Genomic DNA, 21745 nt, shown 5'->3' on the forward strand with positions numbered 1-21745 from the left:
TTTATTTTCCTTTCTGTCAGCGTTTAAAGCTGCATTGAAGTACATTGTCAGGAGTGCTGTGTACACTCAAATGAGTCCTCTTCATTGTGTCAGCATGGCACAGAAGTCCAGACTATGTATTTTAGCGCAGATTTGAGAGATGACAGTGGTGGAACAGAGGCAGTAGAAAAATATAAAAAGTGATCTGGACTCCTTAAAGGGAACCTGTCACCGGGTTTTTGGGTATAGAGCTGAGGACATGAGTTGCTAGATGGCCGCTAGCACATCCGCAATACCCATTCCCCATAGCTCTGTGTGCTTTTATTGCGTATAAAAACCGATTTGATACATATGCAAATTAACCGGAGATGAGTCAGAGCTTGAAAATATGCTAGCGGCCATCTAGCAACCCATGTCCTCAGCTCTATACCCAAAATCCCGGTGACAGGTTCCCTTTAAAGGAAATGTATCATGAGAAAATGACTTGTTGTTTAAATGACATTTTTATGTTAAACATATTTTAATGATTTTTTGGTGATGTCATTTTTAATTTTCCATGTCAATATCTATATTTAAACAAAATTCATAAAACCCTGCAGTTTTCGCACTGGCCACTAAGCCTAATAATAGGCGCTACTTCTTGGTCTGTGCAGATCACTTTACTGCTGTTATTGGCTCATCTATACACAGAGATAATATTACAGGCAGGATAAGAATGACAGATAACACAAGATCCACCATTCACAATATCCGATCAAATCTTATCCATTCTTCCCCTGTACAATGACCTCTGCACAGGTCACAGAGCATGCCTAGAAAACTCTCCCATAGAAGTCAATGAGGTCCCCTCCGGACCATTATGTCTATGGCCAATGTGACTGCTGTAAAACAATTTTCTTAATTTTTTTCTAAATGCTTTTACGAGCAGCTCGGGCACGATGGCCGCCCCCCATAGTCATGTTCAGGAAATAGAATAAATAAATCTGTTATCAGAAAATAAAAACAGATTGGAAGAAAAGGATACTATCTGATATAAAACATATTTTGGTGATACATTTCCTTTAACTGCAGTACTACTCATGTACTGCTGCATATAACAGTCCAAGATCATGGTGACAGATTTCCTTTAGGTATTGTCTTTTCTGATGATATGTTCCACTTAAAGATCAAAAAGGGTGCAATACTGTGGGACATATAATATCATGGCAAGTATGTGAATTCTCATTTCCATCTCCCCTGCAGGACTTATTTTTTAGGTACACTTGGAATAACTTTCTACACATCCAAGTAGAGATGTGCATAGCTGCAATCCTCTCCCAATCTCTGAAAAATGGAAAGAGTTATGGAACTATGGAAGAGAAAACTAACTTGGAGGCTCCTAATGGGAATGCAGAAGATTCTGAGACTTTGATACCTGAGCAAGAGAATCTTATGATTACACACGTAAGACAATACAAATTCTAAAATACTCCTTGTTCAGTCCTTTAACCTGTCTGTGTGGAAGCATTGCAGGTTAAATGGGTTTAACTGTAGTAATACATTCGTATAATGTGGTTCTTTTTGTAAATAAGGTTTACAATATAATTTCAAGTTTATCTCCTAAAACTAGCATGACATGACTACCTTCGTTTATTTTTTGTGTAGAAGAAATTGCTGTCAGATATCTTAACATTATTCACTTGAAGATCAGTGATGCTCTGTCATTTGTTTTCATACACAAATTACTCGAAGAGGCTAGTAAGTTTACCATCATGTCAATGGATGTATAACTATCTGGTTACAGACACCAATGATATCCTAAAGCATTAACATGAATAAGTAACAATTTAACCATTTTATAAGTTTCTCCACCCAGATTTAGTTTTGAATTAATATTTTGTTGTATCTGTTGGAGGAAAACAAAATGTCTAACAGTAAATCAGAGGTGTGCACAGTAGTCCAAGTTTGGTAAATATGTTTAAAGGGGATTGTCTGACCTAGGAGCTGACAACCTAAATGGATGGAACCAGGGCCAAGGTAAAAAAAACAAAATACAACTGCAGCCCTGCAGGTCATGTGCCGCTGCTCCGTTCTCAACTCCTTACAGTCCCTGTCGGATATGAAATATCTTGGTCCTGTGACCGTGTGAACAACCACAGGACTAATGGGCATTGGAAGTGGCAGACACTGCATGGGAACTTCAAAGCTGTGGACAGGTGAATATTTTGTTGTTTTTATTTAAACTTGGCATATGTTCCATCCATTGGGTTTGTCTGCTGCTAGGCCAGATGACGAATTACATTTTTCAGATATATTGCAATTTCTTTAATAGGTAGTAAAGCCTGGTGGATTATGTAAGATATAATCTGTTTTGCACTGACTAGACAGGGGAACGGAGTCTAAGAGGTCTCCTACTTTTAATGCTTTCAAGGAGATATGGACCTTGAGGCTGAAGGATCCCCAGAATAGTCACGGATTATCGGCAGTAGTGCTGATGCAGTAGTAGTGTAGTCAGGAAAAGAGCCAAGGATCGTCAACTGGAGAGCAGTCGGGAAGCAGCAGGCAAGCGGAAAAGATGAGAGTGTAATCTGGAGCTAAGGGTCAGAGCCAGAAGTAGAAAACCAGGTACTAGACGAAAATATCAAAGGGGAAAGGCAGATGCAATATCCAAGAACATGGCCAAGGTCAGGATCAGAATCAAGCAGGAGTTAAAACCTAGAACAATAGTCCAAGGAACAAAAACTAGGCAATCAACAGGCAATGCATTACCAGACGATTCCCCTTATACAATCCACCAGGCCTGTTGTCACTTTAGCAACCTGATACTACTGTGCAGGTAGAGCAAAGGAACTGCAACCCAAACCAGCAGGACCATGGAAGTGGATGGGAGCCAGAGAAGCAGAGGAGAAAAATGGATTTTTTGTACTCACCGTAAAATCCTTTTCTCGTAGTAGGCATTGGGGGACACAGCACCATGGGTTTATGCCCAGCTGCCACTAGGAGGCTGACACTAGAAACAAAAAAGTGTTGGCTCCGCCCAGGTGGGCTATACCCCTCTGCAAGAGCCGAGAGACACCAGTCGGTACAAAAGCAGTAGGAACGCCACACCTGAACAAACAGAAACTGACCGCCAACAAGTCTTCAACTGGGGAAACCCAACGACCACAAATCGCCGGGACCACAAACAAGAAGAAACTCAAAAAATGGGCGGGATCTGTGTCCCCCAATGCCTACTACGAGAAAAGGATTTTACGGTGAGTACAAAAAATCCATTTTTCTCGTGCATGGCATTGGGGGACACAGCACCATGGGACGTCCCAAAGCAGTCCCTGAGGAAGGGAAGAAGAACGCCATGTCGCCAATCTAAAGCACAGCTGCTTGTAGAACCTTGCGCCCCAGGCTAGCGTCAGCGGAAGCCAGGGAATGAATATGGTAAAACTTAGAGAAAGTGTGAACTGACGCCCAGGTGGCGGCCCGGCAGACCTGTGAAGCAGATGCCTGATGACGCACCGCCCAGGAAGCCCCAACTGCCCTAGTCGAATGAGCGGTCAACCTGGAAGGGGGAGTGCGGCCCTTTGCGATATAGGCCTCCTTGACAGCCGACCGAACCCAGCGAGAGACGGTGGCCTTGGAGGCAGGCAAACCCTTACGAGGACCCGCCGGGACCACGAAAAGGGAATCCGAACGACGGAAGGGTTCCGTGAGGCGAAGGTACAGGCGAAGAGCCCGAACAACATCAAGGCAATGGAGGGACTTCTCCCTAGGGTGAGAAGGATTAGGGCAGAAAGAGGGAAGGACGATCTCTTCATTAATATGAAACGAGGAAACCACCTTTGGAAGAAAAGAGGGAACGGGACGCAACACCACCTTGTCCTGATGGAAAACCAGGAAAGGCGAATGGCAAGAAAGCGCCGCCAGTTCGGAAACCCGGCGGATGGAGGTGACTGCCACTAAGAAGGCCACCTTGAGCGAGACAAACGACAGAGATATCTCTGTCAAAGGCTCGAAGGGAGAAGACTGAAGGGCGTCAAGGACGAGATTCAGGTCCCACGCCTCCACTGGAAAACGAAAGGGAGGGGCTCGGCAAGCGACACCCTGTAGAAAAGTCCTAACCTGAGCCCGCGAGGCCACGGGACGCTGGAAAAGGACTGAGAGGGCCGAAATCTGTCCTCTGAGAGAAGCAAGGCGAAGACCCTTCTCAAAACCGGCCTGAAGGAAGGCCAGAACGTTAGGGATGGAGAAACGGAGAGGGCGGAAACGCCCAGACTCGCACCAGGCAAAATACGCTCTCCAGGTCCGGTAGTAAATACGGGCTGACTGGGGTTTGCGAGCGTGAAGCATCGTCTGAATGACAGAATCCGAGAGGCCAGGGGACTTCAAGACCGCGGTCTCAACAGCCACGGCGTCAAACGAAGCTGAGGTAAATTCGGGTGGGACAGAGGGCCCTGTGAAAGGAGATCGTGGCGCAGGGGAAGTCGCCACGGAACGTCGGCGAGCAGAAACACCAGATCTGCGTACCACGCCCTGCGGGGCCAATCCGGGGCCACCAGGATTGCCGGAACCCGGGCTGCCTTGAGACGCTTGAGCACTCGGGGCAGGAGAGGAATGGGGGGAAACAGGTACAGAAGGTTGAACTGAGACCAAGGCAGAACTAGGGCGTCTACCGCGAAAGCCTGAGGGTCCCTGGACCGCGCGACATAGCGCGGGATCCTGTGGTTGAGATGTGACGCGAAAAGATCCACGTCTGGAGTTCTCCATCGGTGACCAAGTTGGAGGAACACCTCTGGGTGTAGAGACCATTCGCCCGGGTCGACTAGCTGACGACTGAGGAAGTCTGCCGCCCAATTGTCGACCCCGGGAATGTGTACCGCGGAGAGGACGGGAACGTGGTTCTCCGCCCCCAGCGCAGGATATGGGAGGCTTCCTGCAAGGCCATCACGCTCCTGGTGCCCCCTTGGTGGTTCAGATAAGCCACGGCGGCGGAATTGTCCGTTTGAACCCGGACAGGGAGACCGCGAAGACGTGGGGTCCAGTGAGACAGTGCCAGGAAAATCGCCCTGAGCTCGAGCACATTTATCTGCAGGGAGGACTCCTGAGCAGACCAAAGACCCTGGACTGTGAGAGAGTCGAAGACCGCTCCCCAACCCGAGAGGCTGGCGTCCGTCGTGATCACCCGCCAACTGGGGGTAAGGAAGGAACGGCCCAGGGACACCGTCCGAGGAAGCAGCCACCAGGAAAGGTCCTGGCGAAGCTGGAGAGGGAGACGAACCAGGCGATCGAGGCCTGCCTATGACTTGTCCCACCTGGATAGGATGAACAACTGAAGGTCCCGGGAGTGTAATTGGGAATAGGGAATGGCTTCGAAGGAAGCCACCATCCTCCCCAGGACGCGCATACACGTCCTGATAGTCAGAGAGGACGGGCCGCGGAGAAGAGTCACCCCCGCCTGAAGGGAGGCAATCTTCTCTGGGGGGAGAAACCCCCGCCCGAGGCGAGTGTCGAAGATCATGCCCAGGAAGGGCATCCTCTGGCATGGGACGAGGGAGGACTTGGAGTGGTTGACGAGCCACCCGAACTGGGCAAGAGCTGAGAGGGTGATGTGCAGGCTGGACAGGTTGTCCTCCAACGACGGGGCCCGAATCAGAAGGTCGTCCAGGTAAGGTACCAAGGCGACCCCCCTGGCACGTAGAAGGGCAATGAGAGGCGCTAACACCTTGGTGAAGACCCTTGGAGCGGAGGCCAGGCCGAAGGGCAGGGCTACGAATTGGAAATGAAGAGAACCTACCGCGAAGCGAAGGAACCTTTGGTGGGAGAGGGCAATGGGGACGTGGAGATAGGCGTCCTGAATGTTGATGGACGACAGGAACTCGTCCGACTCCAAGGAGGCGATCACCGACCGGAGGGATTCCATACGAAAATGACGGACCCGGACAAAGTGATTTAGCGCCTTCAGGTCCAGGATAGGACGGAGCGAACCGTCCTTCTTGGGAACCGTGAACAGATTCGAATAGAACCCCAGAAAGCGTTCTGACTCTGGAACCGGAACGATGACCCCTAGAGAGCGAAGGGAACGAATGGCCTGAAAAAAATCTTCTGCCCCGGAGGGGGACCTCGGGGGCGACGTCAGGAAGAACCGTCCCGGCGGAAGATCGGAAAATTCGATCCTGTATCCGGAGCCCAAGCGTCTTCCACACTTGCTTGCCAGACATTCTGAAAGGCGAGCAGACGCCCTCCCACCTTGACCGAGTCATGCGGAAGGAGGTTTAGTGGACTGGGGGCGAGCAGGTTTGGGCTTGGCATGCCAGGAGGGCTTGGCCTTAAAGGAAGGCCTGGAGGCCTTCTTGTCAGACCGGGCAGGGGGGGCCCGAAAGGACTGAGCCCGAGAGGACGACCCAGGGAAGCGACGGCGGCGAGGCTGATTCTGGGGAAGAAGAGAGCTCTTACCGCCAGTGGCCTCCGAGATGAGCTCCTCCAAACGCTTCCCAAAGAGCTTCCCACCGAGAAAGGGAAGGGAAATTAGAGCCTTTTTGGAGGCGGAATCTGCCGCCCAAGAACGAAGCCAGATGGTGCGGCGGATGGCCACAGAGTTAGCGGCCGCACGGCCGGATCGGCGGGCCGATTCCATAGAGGCATCGCAAAGAAACTTGGACGCCTGGTAAATTTGAAAGGCAAGCACTGCCAGTTCCCCTTGATCTGAGTCTGGGGGTAAGGCGCGGACAAGCTGTTTTGCCCAGATAGCGCAGGCCTTAGCCACCCAGGAGGCGGCAAACGCAGGGTGGATGGCGGCACCCGCTGCAACGAAAACAGACTTGGCCAAAGAGTCGACCAGTTTGTCAGCGGGATCCGACAAGGAAGCCGCGTCAGCCAGGGGAAGGGTAGTAGCCTTCGCCAGGCGAGCAACCTGAGGGTCTACCTGAGGAGGAACCGTCCAGGTATTGACAGATTCCTCAGAAAAAGGATAGGGGACGTCAGAGGCCTTGGTAAGATGAAGGCGCCGATCAGGATGACGCCACTCCTTAGCCAGAAGCGCGTCCAGATCCTCGTGATTCGGGAAGACCACAGTGGAACGTCTAGACCGGCGGAAGGACACCGACTCCAGGGAGGAGGTAGAGGGAACGTCCTGCACATGGAGCGCGTCACGGACGGCTTTGATGAGGTCCTGAATGGCCGCAGACATCGCCGAGCACCGCTCTGATTCAGAATCAGAAGCGGAGGAGTCCCCAGGAACGGCGGAAACGGCTGAAGAAGAAATTTCGCCCGACTCAGACCTAACCGGGGAGTGATCCGGGGTAGCTAAGGAAGAGTGGGACCCGGCCGAGACTGTACGAGGTCGCTTGCTGGACCGCGTACCAGAGCGAGAACGGACATCCCCAGACGGTCCAAGGACTGCGCTAGGGATTGGGAGAGGCTGGCAAGGTAGGAAGGCCAGGTAGGAGCGGAAGGAAACCCGTCAGTACGGGAAGGAGCCGATAGAACAAAAATCGGCCGTCTTAAAGGGCCAGGCCCTAGAAACAAAGGTGCCCCTAAAAAGAAGTCCCCGCGCATATGAGGAGTGGGGGCCCGATGCCCAGGGGAGGAAAAAAGCGTGCAGTGCACCCTTGCTCAACTCTAAAGGGGTCAGGACACAAGGAGACACAGGGAGATAAGAAGGGGGGAGGGGGGGGGGGGAGAGGGAGTACAGGATACTGCCATACTCGCCTTCCGACGTTTTCAGGCGCAGCAATGACCACCCCCTCGGCGGACTCAACACGGGAGCCGTGGGTCCGCCGGAATTCCACTGCGGAAGCAGATAAGTGGGGACTGGGTGGCTGCCGGGTACCTGAGTACGCGCCCGCAGGGGGGCAACTAAAGTGGAACACGATGGAGCCACCCCTGCATCAGGAAGAAACCTGTAGAAAAAAAGTGAAAAAATAGGATAAAATAAAAAATAAAATTAGCAGGATGACCTGCGAAAACAGGTCATGTCTGCCTCCTACGGACACTAGAACTAGACTGGTGTCTCTCGGCTCTTGCAGAGGGGTATAGCCCACCTGGGCGGAGCCAACACTTTTTTGTTTCTAGTGTCAGCCTCCTAGTCGCAGCTGGGCATATACCCATGGTGCTGTGTCCCCCAATGCCATGCACGAGAAAGTATCTGATTGCTAGGCACTTGCTGGGACCTACTGCTACAGGTTCACAGCCATATTGCGTGTCACCTTTGAATTGCCGTCTCTGTAAATTGTCATGGTTATTGCTTCAACATTCTGTCTCCAGTCGGTCGTTGGTTTCTGAGAATCTGACTCAACAGTAACAACCATTATGGATGTGTTTTTTGTTATAGCTTTTGCAAAAATTGGCACTCTAAAAATTAAAAACAAGAATGCATCTCTAGGTAAAACAAGCATGATAACCAAGCCATTCTAACGGCTGATTTTCATATATGTGGCTGCCACGTGAACGGTTACTGTGTGACTGCTTATGGGAAATAGTAGTACCTCTGTATAGTCAAAACAAATTTTTACTTGTTCCAGCTCTTTCAGGAGTGCTGCCTGGTTCAAAGAATATTGGATGCATGGGAAACAAATGACAAAATTCAGTGAGTACTAGAAATTGTGTTACAGTCTAACCTGTACATAAATTATACTTGCAAAACAGGATTCCCTGTGATCCTCAAAGATTATTTGTTGTGTTTCAATAGTTTGGCCTTTTGCATGCTTCTTTCTGGCATAGTACATGACAGCTAGTTGTAGATTATTGGCATATTATTGTTTTTGCTTTTCCTCTGCTTCTCTGTATGCCTTTTTTTTCTTAATATCTTATTTGACTTACTGACATTTAAACTTTATTCGTATGCAGGGCTGAAGGAGGAATGAGGAGAGGAAACATGGGTCACTTAACTCGTATTGCTAATGCAGTACAGAATATGGAAAAAAGTCCTATTCAAATACAGATCAGTGATTTTATTACAGGTAATATTCTTAAACACTTATTCTCATTGCCTGTGACAATGAGGATTGTCTAGTTTCCAATACTGATGACCTATCCTCAGGATAGTTCCTTAGTATCAGATCAGTGGGGTTTGACTCCCAGCACCCCCGCTGATCAGCTGTTTGAAGAGACTACAGCGCTCGTATGAGTGCTGTGGCCTCTTCACTGTTTAACAGCTTGCTGTTGGCACTGCTTTAGTGAGCAGGTGTAATTGCAGCTTCTTTGTCCCATTCACTTGAATGGGACGGAGTGTAATTACAACTGCTTCTTCCCATTCAAATGAGTGGGACAGAGGAGCTGTAATTACAACAGCTCACTGCAGTCTCTTCAAGAAGTTGTTCAGCAGGGGTGCCTTGAGTCGGACTCCTGCTGATCTGATATTGATGACCTATCTAGAAGATAGATTATCAATGTTGAAAAACTGGATTACCCCTTTAAAGGGAACTTGTCACCTGGATTTTGTGTATAGAGCTGAGGACATGGGTTGCTAGATGGCCGCTAGCACATCCACAATATCCAGTCCCCATAGCTCTGTGTGCTTTTATTGTGTAAAAAAAAACTATTTGATACATATGCAAATTAACCTGAGATGAGGGCTATAGGGACTGGGTATTGCGGATGTGATAGCGGCCATCTAGCAACCCATGTCGTCAGCTCTATGCACAAAATCCCGGTGACAGGTTCCCTTTAAAGTTTACCTTCTGTTACCTTTCTTATTAGCTGTTGGACAAACGGCACAATTTTTTGTGCTGGATGGTGTAATAGCGCCAGAGGACCTGTCACAATATCATTACGTCCTTAAAGGGGTTATACTATGATTAATAATTAAAAAGCAGACATCATATAGTACGTGACAGTCTCATAAAAAAAAAAAAAAGCTATAACCAGCCCTGTACCTCACATGGATCCAGAGCTACCCACATCATTGATCTATTTGCTCCGCTAGATTTACTTCAAGCTGGTAGCTCAGATGCTTCGTTCTTTCTCGGGGCATGTGCTTTCTGCTGCAGCTCTCTTCCTATCACAGTTTAGAAGCAGCAGCAGAAATGAGGACATTATACAGCATTAATAAACAGTGTAGTAATGACTTCAGCACTGATCACTGCAGCAGCAGCTGCTGCAACCAACCTGATCTCTCAGCTCATAATCCGTCTTCATGTTGACAGTGAGTGATCAGGTCATAAGTACTGGTAATAGGGGGGGTCCTGTAAATGGAGAAAGAGCATTTCTTATTGAATACATGTATGATGGATGGCAGTAAGATTGGAAATGATCTTATACTTGGTCAAATTTTGCACTGTATCCTGTTTTTCTTTGTAGAACTCCCAGAAGACTGCAGGGGGAGGTGGGAAACCTTTGTTGAGGAGACCTTGCCTGAAACAAACCGAAGGAACACTGTGGACTTGGTAAAGTTACCATTTCGTTACTCAATGAATATTTGTCTTTATTGTGTCCTATGTGACAATCATCATCTTCATTTTATATATATATATATATATATACACACATACAGTATATACAATGGTCCCTAAAGTTACAATATTAATTGGTTCTGGGACAACCATTGTGTGTTAAAACCGTTGTAACTGGAATCCATAACTAGGAAAATTGGTAATTGGTTCCAAAGCCCCAAAATGTCATCCCAAGATAAGACAAAAAGAAAATGTAAATAAGCAAATAACTAGATAACTAAGACAGATAAAGCAGGTCCTTACATATAACTACCAGGAATAGATACTGGAAGCTGTAATCACTTTCTATGACAAAGACAGGAGCTTCTTCAGGGTCCAGTATCGCTCATAGTGAACTACAGTGTACTGCAGATAAGGCTACTTTCACACTGGCGTTTCTGGGTCTGCTTGTGAGATCCGTTTCAGGGCTCTCACAAGCGGCCCAAAACGGATCAGTTCAGCCCCAATGCATTCTAAATGGATAAGGATCCATTCAGAATGCATTAATTTGGCTGCGTTTGGTCTCCGTTGTGTTTTTTAGGCGGTCACTAAAATGCAGCTTGCAGCGTTTTGGTGTCCGTCTGACGATGCAGAGCCAAACGGATCCGTCCTGATTTACAATGTAAGTTAATGGGGACGGATCCGTTTTCACTGACACAATATGGTGCAGATGAAAACGGATCCGTCCCCCATTGACTTTCAATGTAAGTCAAAACGGATCCGTTTTGAGTTAGACTTTTTTTTTTAATGAATAATGCAAACTGATCCGTTCTGAACGGATACAAGCGTTTGCATTATCGGCGCGGATCTGCACCGAACGCCAGTGTGAAAGTAGCCTGAGCAGGAATGGTTGGATCTGAGTCTGAGGCATTTTATGTAGAGTCTAGTTTCAACATACAATGGCCAAGGAGAAACCATTAATTGTATCCTGACACCATTGTATTTTGAGAGACAATTGTATTTCATGTGCATGAATTGTCTGTTCCATGTGCAACCTGTATGCTTGTATATTTCAGGGCTTTGCTTTAGATAAAGTATTGTGCATTTTCAATGAATTATATAATTACTTGGTGCATCTAATTCAAATTCTAGGTAAACACCCATCATCTACGTTCATCCAGTGAGGATGAAGATATTGACAGTGCTTTTCCCAGTGAATTGTCTGCACAGCAGGTGAGTTATTAAACTGAATGATATCATTAGGTTCCACGTGGAAATTATATCCAGACGATATCAGAATATGATTTTTTAAAGGAATACTTGTTGCTGTTGTTTTGTGTGTGTTAGAATTTTTCAGTGATTATTAACCTCTTAAGGGCCCAGCCTAGGTTTGTACTTAAAGTGTCACCGTCAGTTTATGTTTAAAGTGTCTTCCATCAAAGCTGTAACTGAGCGTTTGGATCCATTCACACGTCCGCAATTCCGCTCCGTTCATTTCTTTGGGGCCGCACGATGTGCTGCCCGGATCCGGAAATTTCCATTCCTGAAAAAAAATAGAACATGTCCTATTCTTGTCCGCAATTGCGGACAAGATTAGGCATTTTCTATTAAGTGCCGGCGAGGCACGCGGTGTCTGTATTTTCCATATCCGTGGATTCGCAAAACACACACCGATGTGTGAATGGACCCTCCTAAGGAGAGTCTGTCCTCAGTGTTTTACTGAGCACTAAAGATGCCTGTGTGTAACAAGTCAGATAGGCAGTGTGATGGGCAGAGATAGTTTGCCCACACTGAAGACAGACTCTCCTAAGCAATGCTGTTAGAGCTCTCCTAAGTAGACTCTTTACACCATGTTTTCTAGTAGAAAAAAACATATTTTCCTAATAAAGTACATTACAAAAATGTTTAACTTCCTTGTTCGTACACAATATTAAAAATAAACCGAAACAACAGTTACACTTTAAGGTATTTTTAAATTTTATATCTCCACATTTTAAAAGCTGTAACATGTTTACTTTTTCATCTACATAGTTTGCTTCATGTGGGAATTTTTAAGGGTAGAATTTTGGGGTATATCAAGTAGGGATCGACCGATTATCGGTTTGGCCGATATTATCGGCCGATATTGAGGATTTTGAACGTCATCGGTATCTGCATCTATTTTGCCGATATACCGATAACATATTGGGAACACAGAACGCGCTGCTCTCAGCGCTCTCCGTGTTCCCTCAGCAGCACAGGGGAGAAGGAAGCAGTGTCTCCTCCCCCTGTGCTGCTGCTGCCGCTGCCGCCAATGAGAGGAGAGAACATAAGAGGAGGGGAGGGGCTGTGGCCACTGCGCCACCAATGAAGATAAGCCTTTCATTCATTCATATACAGGAGGCGGGAGCTGGCTGCAGAATCACATAGCCGGCTCCCGACCTCTATGAGCGGTAGCTGCGATCTGCGGTAGTTAACTCCTCAGGTGCCGCGGATCGCAGCTACCGCTCATAGAGGTCGGGAGCTGGCTATGTGATTCTGCAGCCAGCTCCCACCTCCTGTATATGAATAAATGAGAGATTTCTCTTCATTGGTGGCGCAGTGCGCCCCCCCAAGCCCCCCGGTATTAATCATTGGTGGCGCAGTGCGCCCCCCACCCCCATCCCAGTATTAAAAACATTGGTGGCGCAGTGCGCCCCCCCACCCAAGCCCCCCCCCCCCCCCCAGTAGTAATCATTGGTGGCAGTGGCCACAGGATCCCCTCCTCCTCCGATCGGAGCCCCAGCAGTGTAATCCTGGGGCTCCGATCGGTTACCATGGCAGCCAGGACGCTATTGAAGCCCTGGCTGCCATGTTCAGCTCCATGCTGCTGTGTGCACAAAGCACAGAGCAGCAGGGACAGTGTGAGATCCTATTCACCCTAATAGAGATCTATCAGGGTGAATAGGACAAGGGTTCTAGTCCCTAAGGGGGCTAAAAGTTGTTAAAAAAAAAAAAAAACACAAAAATATTAAGTATAAATGAAAAAGATTTAAAAAAAAAAAAAATACACTTTAACAATAAACAAAAAAATACACATTAACAATAAACATATTAATTTTCAGCAGATTTGTGTAGGAAATTTTTTTTTTCTCAAAAATGAAAATTCCCAGAATATCGGTATAAATTATCGGCTATCGGCCTGAAAGTTCACAAATTATCGGTATCGGCCCTAAAAAATCAATATCGGTCGATCCCTAATATCAAGGTTAATTAATATATATAAACTTAAAATATTTTGGGGTGACAGTATGAAAAATACAACACAATTCTGTCATTCATTTTAGGGTTCTGTTTTTATGGTTTTTTTTTTTGGTTTTTTTTTAAGTTCCCTTATCGAACTTGAACCTGCGATCTTTTGATTGTTTGTACTACACATTGTTATACTTCTGTATTAAAGTGCATAGTCATTCTGACAAGCAGTCCGGCATCTGGCAGAGGCAAGATGCATTATTGGCTAGGACATGATAGGCCTGGGGCTTTCATAAGGCCTCTGGCTGCCAATGCGAACTATTCGCATCCTGGAAATGTGTTGTGTTGTGCAGATTGGAGGACAACGGGCGCTCCTTCCCTCTGTCTAACCTCTCAGATGCTTCTGTTGCTACTGATGACTACATCTGCTGGGCTCAGAGATAATATAATACAGATGGCAACCACAAACGATGGCACTGGCACAGCTCCTTACTGTTACGGCACGGAGGGAAACCTACCAGCACCCTGAAGTAATAGTATGTCACTGAGTAGGAAGGGCTTAGCATTGACAGTTCATATTGTTTCCTTGTAAACTTTCTAAACTCCTATATGTTTAACCCTTATTTCTGGATTTCAGGCTTTTTCAGACTACCAAGTTCAACAGATGACCTCTAACTTTGTTGACCAGTTTGGTTTTAATGATGAAGAATTTGCAGAGCAGGAAGACAACATTAAGTAATTCACCTCCTTACCTTCATATTGTGCCATTTCTCATGCTACAGTACAAATCAGTTAACCTGAAGATGGTCACTTTAAATTGTGTGTTAAACAGGTTGGATAGTTGAAAGCTGGGTATAATTATGTTTACCAAATTTATCAGCGATGGTCATGATTTGACCTAAACAGCATGATCTATGCCTGCATTTGGAATCTGTGCATGGAAGGGACTGAAAATCTTTCTCAAGAGTAATGGCTATTTACACTAAGTTTTTAAAACCACAGACCAGTGACTTATAAAAATTGTATTCTGGACATTTTCCATCAGAACTATCATTAAGGAGGAATCTGTTGTGTACAGAAAATGCAGTCCATGCCTGAAAATTCTGAATCGTTAAAAATATATCTAGAACACGGTAAGCTTAAGGCCTCATGCACATGACCGTATGTATTTCTCGTGCATGGCATTGGGGGACACAGCACCATGGGTATATGCCCAGGTGCCACTAGGAGGCTGACACTAGAAACAAAAAAAGTGTTGGCTCCACCCAGGTGGACTATACCCCTCTGCCGGAGCCGAGAGAGAACAGTCTAGTTCTAGTGTCCGTAGGAGGCAGGCATGACCTGCTATCTTTTTTAGCAGATCATCCTGCTAATTTTTATTTTCATTTTTTATTTTATTTTTTCTCTGCAGGTTTCGGCCTGCTGCAGGGGTGGCTCCATCGTGTTCCACTTTAGTTGCCCCCCTGCGGGCGCGTACTCGGGTACCTGGCAGCCACCCAGTCCCCACTTGAAACTGCTTCCGCAGTGGAATTCCGGTAGACCCACGGCTCCCGTGTTGAGTCCGCCGAGGGGGTGGTCATTGCTGCGCCTGAAGACGTCGGAAGGTAAGTAGGTATCCGGATCCATTGCGGGGACCCTGTAGCCCCCTTCCCCCTCCCTCCCTCCTCCTTCCCCCTCTTAGTGCCTGAGGCAATGCGGCCAGTGTAACCTTTGCTTCGGTGGTCCTTCCACTCATCTCCTCCATCTCCAGGGGGTCATTTTGGTAGGGCGCCTGCAAGGAGGCCCATGTTTTTTTCTGGGTCCGGCCCCTTTAAGACGGGCGAGTTCCCGGTAATCTGAGCTTTTTCTCACTTATGGGGGTCATTTTCGGTGCTCTCCAGGCCAATTCCCCTCGGCGCTGTGTCCCTCCCGCCCCGCAACTGCTTCCGGACGCAACTGCGATCGCGGGCGTCTGTTTCCGGCCGCACGCTCCTAATTTAGGCCCCGGCTTTTCGGCCCAGTAGGCCGCAGGTCACGTGGGGCGGAGCATTCTCTCCGCCCACTCCTGGTTTCCCGGGCTTTCTCTTCCACCCTCCTCTCCGTGGGTGGAGCCCTGGGAGGTGCTTGACTTTCCTCCAATCCTGTATCTGCGCGGGCTTCTAAGGGGGGCGGGGTGCGTTCCTTTCTGCCGGCTCCTTCCTCTCCTGCAGTGCCTGCACCCGTTCGCCATCTTGCTGCTCCTCTCCTGCGATCGGTTTCTCCTGGGACACAGCACCATTGGGTCTGGTAGGCAGCCTTCCGGCTGACTTTTTTTTTCCTTGCAGGCTCCATCCTAAGTCCTCATGTCTTCTTCTGGTCGGGGCCCCACTCCCCCTGCTGCGATTTCCACCCATTATGCGCGATTTCCACCCATTATGCCTGTTCCCTGTGTAATAGGAAGTTCCCATGCGGCCAGTCTAACTCCCTCTGCGCGCAGTGCCTCAAACCCAGGCCCGCCCAGGCCGCCCCTGCGGGCCCCTCCGTGTCGGTCCTTCCGGAATGGGCTGCTACCCTGTCCCAAGCCATAGGGAACCTTGCCTGTCCCAAGCCATAGGGAACCTTGCCTGTCCCAAGCCATAGGGAACCTTGCCAGCCTCTCCCAATCCCTGGCGCAGTCTCTTGACAGTCTGCCTGCCCAGATTGCGGCCGCCTGTAGCAGGGACTCCCCCGCTGGGGACGTCCGTTCTCGCTCTGGCACGCGATCCCGCAAGCGACCTCGTACGGTCTCGGCCGGGTCCCACTCTTCCTCAGCTTCCTCGGATCATTCCCCGGATAAGTCTGAGACGGGCTAGATTTCTTCTTCAGCCGCTTCCGCCGCTCCTGGGGACTCCTCTGATTCTGATTCTGAATCAGAGCGGTGCTCGGCGATGTCTGCGGCCATACAGGATCTCATTAAAGCCGTCCGGAACGCTCCATGTGTAGGACGATCCTTCTTCCTCCTCCCAGGAGTCGGTGTCCTTCCGCCGTTCTAGACGTTCCACTGTGGTTTTCCCGAATCACGAGGATCTTGACGCACTTCTGGCTAAGGAGTGGCGTCACCCTGATCGGCGCCTTCACCTTACCAAGGCCTCGGATGTCCCTTATCCTTTTTCTGAGGAATCCGTCAACCTCTGGGCGGTCCCTCCTCAGGTTAGACCCTCAGGTTGCTCGCCTGGCGAAAGCTACTACCCTTCCCCTGGCTGACGCGGCTTCCTTGTCGGATCCCGCTGACAAACGGGTCGACTCCTTGGCCAAGTCTGTGTTCGTGGCAGCGGGTGCCGCCATCCATCCTGCCTTTGCCGCTTCCTGGGTGGCCAAGGCCTGTGCTATCTGGGCAAAACAGTGCTTGCCTCTCAAATCTACCAGGCATCCAAGTTTCTTTGCGATGCTTCTATGGAATCGGCCCGCCGCTCCGGCCATGCAGCCACTAACTCTGTAGCCATTCGCCGCACCATCTGTCTTCGTTCTTGGGCGGCGGATTCTGCCTCCAAGAAGGCTCTAATTTCCCTTCCCTTCCTCGGCGGGAAGCTTTTTGGGAAGCGTTTGGAGGAGCTTATCTGTGAGGCCACTGGCGGTAAGAGTTCCCTTCTTCCCCAGAACCAGCCTCGCCGCCGTCGCTTCCCTGGGTCGTCCTCTCGAGCGCAGTCCTTTCGTTCCTTTCGGGCCCCTCCCGCCCGATCAGACAAGAAGTCCACCAGGCCTTCCTTTAATGCCAAGCCCTCCTGGCATGCCAAGCCCAAACCTGCTCACCCCCAGTCCACTAAGCCACCTTCCGCATGACTCGGCTCCGGTCAAGGTGGGGGGGCGCCTGCTCGCCTTTCAGAATATCTGGCAAGCAAGTGTGGAGGACGCTTGGGTTCTGGAGGTGGTTTCCTCCGGATACAAGATCGAATTTTCCGGTCTTCCGTCGGGATGGTTCTTCCTGACGTCGCCCCCCAGGTCCCCCGCCAGGGCAGACGAGTTTTTTCAGGCCATTCGTTCCCTTCGCTCTCTAGGGGTCATCGTTCCGGAATCAGAACGCTTTCAGAGTTTCTACTCAAACCTGTTTACGGTTCCCAAGAAGGACGGTTCACTCTGTCCAATCCTGGACCTGAAGGCGCTCAATCACTTTGTCCGTGTCCGTCATTTCCGCATGGAATCCCTCCGGTCGGTGATCGCCTCCTTGGAGGTGGACGAGTTCCTGTCGTCCATCGACATTCAGGACGCTTATCTACACGCCCCATTGCCCTCTCCCATCAAAAGTTCCTTCGCTTCGCGGTAGGTTCTCTTCATTTTCAATTCGTCGCCCTGCCCTTCGGCCTGGCCTCTGCCCCGAGGGTTTTCACAAAGGTGCTAGCGCCCCTCGTGGCCCTTCTCCGTGCCAGGGGGGTCGCATTGGTGCCTTACCTGGACGACCTTGGAGGACAACCTGTCCAGCCTACGCATCACCCTCTCGGCTCTTGCCCAATTCAGGTGGCTCATCAACCACTCCAAGTCCTCTCTCGTCCCATGCCGGAGGATGCCTTTTCTGGGCATGATCTTCGACACTCGCCTCGGGCGGGTGTTCCTTCCGCCAGAGAAGATTTCCTCTCTTCAGGCGGGATGACTCGTCTCCGCGACCCATCCTCTCTGACCATCAGGATGTGTATGCGTGTCCTGGGGAGGATGGTGGCCTCATTCGAGGCCATTCCCTACTCCCAATTCCTCTCCCGGGACCTTCAGTTGTTCATCCTATCCAGATGGGACAAGTCCCCGGCAGGCCTCGATCGCAGGATCCGTCTCCCTCCCGAGCTTTGCCAGGATCTCTCCTGGTGGCTGAATCCCCGGATGGTGTCCCTGGGCCGGTCCTTCCTTCCCCCCAGTTGGCGGGTGATCACCACGGATGCCAGCCTCTCGGGTTGGGGGGCGGTCTTCGAGTCCTTCTCTGTCCAGGGTCTTTGGTCTGTTCAGGAGTCCTCCCTGCAGATCAACGTTCTCGAACTCAGGGCAATTTTCCTGGCACTGTCTCACTGGACCCCACGTCTCTCCACGGTCTCCCGATCCGGGTTCAGACGGACAATTCCACCGCCGTGGCTTATCTGAACCACCAAGGGGGCACCAGGAGTGTGATGGCCCTACAGGAAGCCTCCTGTATCCTGCGGTGGGCGGAGAAGCACGTTCTCGTCCTCTCCACCGTACACATTCCCGGGGTCGACAATTGGCCAGCAGACTTCCTCAGTCGTCAGCTCGTCGACCCGGGCGAATGGTCTCTCCACCCAGAAGTGTTCCTCCAACTTTGTCACCGTTGGGGAACTCCGGACGTGGATCTCTTCGCGTCGCGCCTCAACCGCAGGCTCCCGTGCTATGTTGCGCGGTCCAGGGACCCTCAGGCTCTCGCAGTCGACGCCCTAGTTCTGCCTTGGTCTCAGTTCGACCTTCTGTATCTTTTTCCCCCATTCCTCTTCTGCCCCGAGTACTCAAGCGCCTCAAGGCAACCCGTGTTCCGGCGATCCTGGTGGCTCCGGATTGGCCCCGCAGGGCGTGGTACGCAGATCTGGTGTTTCTGCTCGCCGACGTTCCGTGGCAACTTCCTCTGCGCCACAATCTCCTTTCCCAGGGCCCTCTGTTCCACCCGAATTTACCTCAGCTTCGTTTGACGGCGTGGCTGTTAAGACCGCGGTCCTGAAGTCCCGCGGCCTCTCGGACTCGGTCATCCAGACGATGCTTCACGCTCGCAAGCCCCAGTCGGCCCGCATTTACTATTGGACCTGGAGAGCATATTTTGCCTGGTGCCAATCCGGGCGTTTTCGCCCTCTCCGTTTCTCTGTCCCTAACATTCTGGCCTTCCTTCAGGCCAGTTTTGAGAAGGGTCTTCGCCTGGCTTCTCTCAGGGGGCAGATTTCGGCCCTCTCGGTCCTCTTCCAGCGTCCTGTGGCCTCGCGGGCTCAGGTTAGGACTTTTCTCCAGGGTGTTGCTCGCCGAGCCCGTCCCTTTCGCTTTCCGGTGGAGCCGTGGGACCTGAATCTCATCCTCGACGCCCTTCAGTCATCGCCCTTCGAGCCCTTGGCAGAGATTCCTCTGTCGTTTGTCTCGTTTAAGGTGGCCTTCCTCGTGGCAGTCACCTCCATCCGCTGGGTCTCCGAACTTGTGTTCGCCTTTCCTGGTGTTCCATCAGGACAAGGTGGTTTTGCGCCCGTTCCCTCCTTTCTCCCGAAGGTGGTCTCCTCGTTTCATATTAATGAGGAAATCGTCCTTCCTTCCTTCTGCCCTAATCCTTCTCACTCTAGGGAGAAATCCCTCCATTGCCTGGATGTTGTTCGGGCTCTTCGCCTGTATCTTCGCCTCACGGAACCCTTCTGTCGTTCGGACTCTCTTTTTGTGGTTCCGGCGGGCCCTCGTAAAGGTTTGCCTGCCTCTAAGGCCACCATTTCTCGCTGGGTTCGGTTGGCCGTCAAGGAGGCCTATGTCGCGAAGGGCCGTGCTCTCCCCTTCCAGGTTGACCGCACATTCGACTAGGGCAGTTGGGGCTTCCTGGGCGGTGCGTCATCAGGCATCAGCTTCCCAGGTCTGCCGGGCCGCCACCTGGGCGTCAGTTCACACTTTCTCTAAGTTCTACCATATTCATTCCCTGGCTTCTGCTGACGCCAGTCTGGGGCGCAAGGTTCTGCAAGCAGCTGTGCTTTAGATTGGCGGCATGGCGTTTTTTTCTTCCCTCTCTCGGGGATTGCTTTTGGACTTCCCATGGTGCTGTGTCCCCCAATGCCATGCATGAGAAAATTAGATTTTTTGTACTCACCGTAAAATCCTTTTCTCGTAGTAGGCATTGGAGGACACAGATCCCACCCTTTTTGAATTTCTTCTTCTTTGAGGTCCCAGCGTTTGCCGGAGTGGTTGTCGGGTTTCCCCAGTTGAAGATTTGTTGGCTTTCAGTTTTTCTTTTTGGTTCAGGTGTGACGTTCCTACTGCTTTTGTACCGACTGTTCTCTCTCGGCTCTGGCAGAGGAGTATAGCCCACCTGGGTGGAGCCAACACTTTTTTTGTTTCTAGTGTGAGCCTCCTAGTGGCAGCTGGGCATATACCCATGATGCTGTGTCCCCCAATGTCTACTACGAGGAAAGGATTTTACGGTGAGTACAAAAAAATCCAATTTTTGCGGTCCGCAAAAAACGGATCCTCAAAAAATACGGATGACGTCCGTGTGCATTCCGTATTTTGCGGAACGGAACAGCTGGCCTCTTATAGAACAGTCCTATCCTTGTCCGTAATGCGGACAATAATAGGACATGTTCTATTTTTTTGCAGAATGGAAATATACACATATGGAAATGGAATGCACACGGAGTAACTTCCGTTTTTTGGGGGTTTTTTTGCGGACAAATTGAAATGAATGGTTCCATATACGGGACGCATAAAAAAACGGAATGGACACGGAAGGAAAATACGTTCGTGTGCATGAGGCCTAAAGGCAATCTGCGACCTCCCTATCCAGCTGTTTGCATAGACACATAGTTGTAATTCACTTTTTTAAAATCTGAGGCTTTGTTACCAAGTTATGATACTTTTTCTTAATATGCTGATTAGGCCTTTGGTGCAATGAGGGCATCACCATTGGTCTTGTGGCACCCAATCCCCACTCATTTCTTGGCCCATGAATGGCGGAAGTCTGGTCTTTAAATATGGCGCCCGCTGCACGTGCAGTGGGCGCCATAGCCGCCGGGTTTCTGCTGTTTAAAATAGCAGAGACGCGCGGCACATGTATGTAACCACGGCATCTGAACAGTCCTGAAGCGGAAGCCACGCGCTTCTGCTCCTGCAACTGAGATTGGGAGACCTGTTACAGTACACTAGACTGAAGCGTCAAACAGGCTTCGGAGTATATTAGAGGAATATACCAATACAGGCCACTAGGTGGCAGCACTGTATTGTTATATTGAAAATTAAGTGTTCAATGGGCAGTCTAATGGTCAACCCAGGGTGACTTAAAAAAAATAAAATATTCAAATCGCCACCCTTTCCTTAAAATAAAAATACTTAACCAATAAAGAAATAAACATCATGGGCATCGCCGCATCCGAAAATGCACATACAATTATGGCTACTTTCACGCTTGCCTTTGGTGCGGATCCGTCATAGATCTGCACTAATGCATCCGTTCAGATAATACAACCGCATGCATCCGTTCAGAACTGAACCGTTTGTACTATCTTTAACATAGCCAAAAGGGATCTGTCTTGAACACCATTAAAAGTTAAAGGAGGACCGAT

At 49.7% G+C, this 21745-nt stretch overlaps 1 protein-coding gene across 5 annotated transcripts in view; it reads left to right on the top strand.

Moving 5' to 3' along the window:
- The window catches only part of PPP6R2 (protein phosphatase 6 regulatory subunit 2), a 205691-nt gene that overhangs the window by 96670 nt on the left and 87276 nt on the right, over nucleotides 1–21745 (top strand). For all 5 annotated transcript variants that reach the window (XM_040413539.1, XM_040413542.1, XM_040413541.1 and 2 more), the window contains exons 11-16: nucleotides 1222–1422; nucleotides 8469–8533; nucleotides 8794–8906; nucleotides 10246–10331; nucleotides 11469–11549; nucleotides 14164–14261. In XM_040413539.1, the coding sequence (XP_040269473.1) occupies nucleotides 1222–1422; nucleotides 8469–8533; nucleotides 8794–8906; nucleotides 10246–10331; nucleotides 11469–11549; nucleotides 14164–14261 (644 nt within the window). The remainder of the gene's footprint in view (nucleotides 1–1221; nucleotides 1423–8468; nucleotides 8534–8793; nucleotides 8907–10245; nucleotides 10332–11468; nucleotides 11550–14163; nucleotides 14262–21745) is intronic.

The sequence above is a fragment of the Bufo bufo genome, chromosome 1 (assembly GCF_905171765.1).
Source record: "Bufo bufo chromosome 1, aBufBuf1.1, whole genome shotgun sequence".
In the NCBI taxonomy this organism is placed as follows: Eukaryota; Metazoa; Chordata; class Amphibia; order Anura; family Bufonidae; genus Bufo; species Bufo bufo.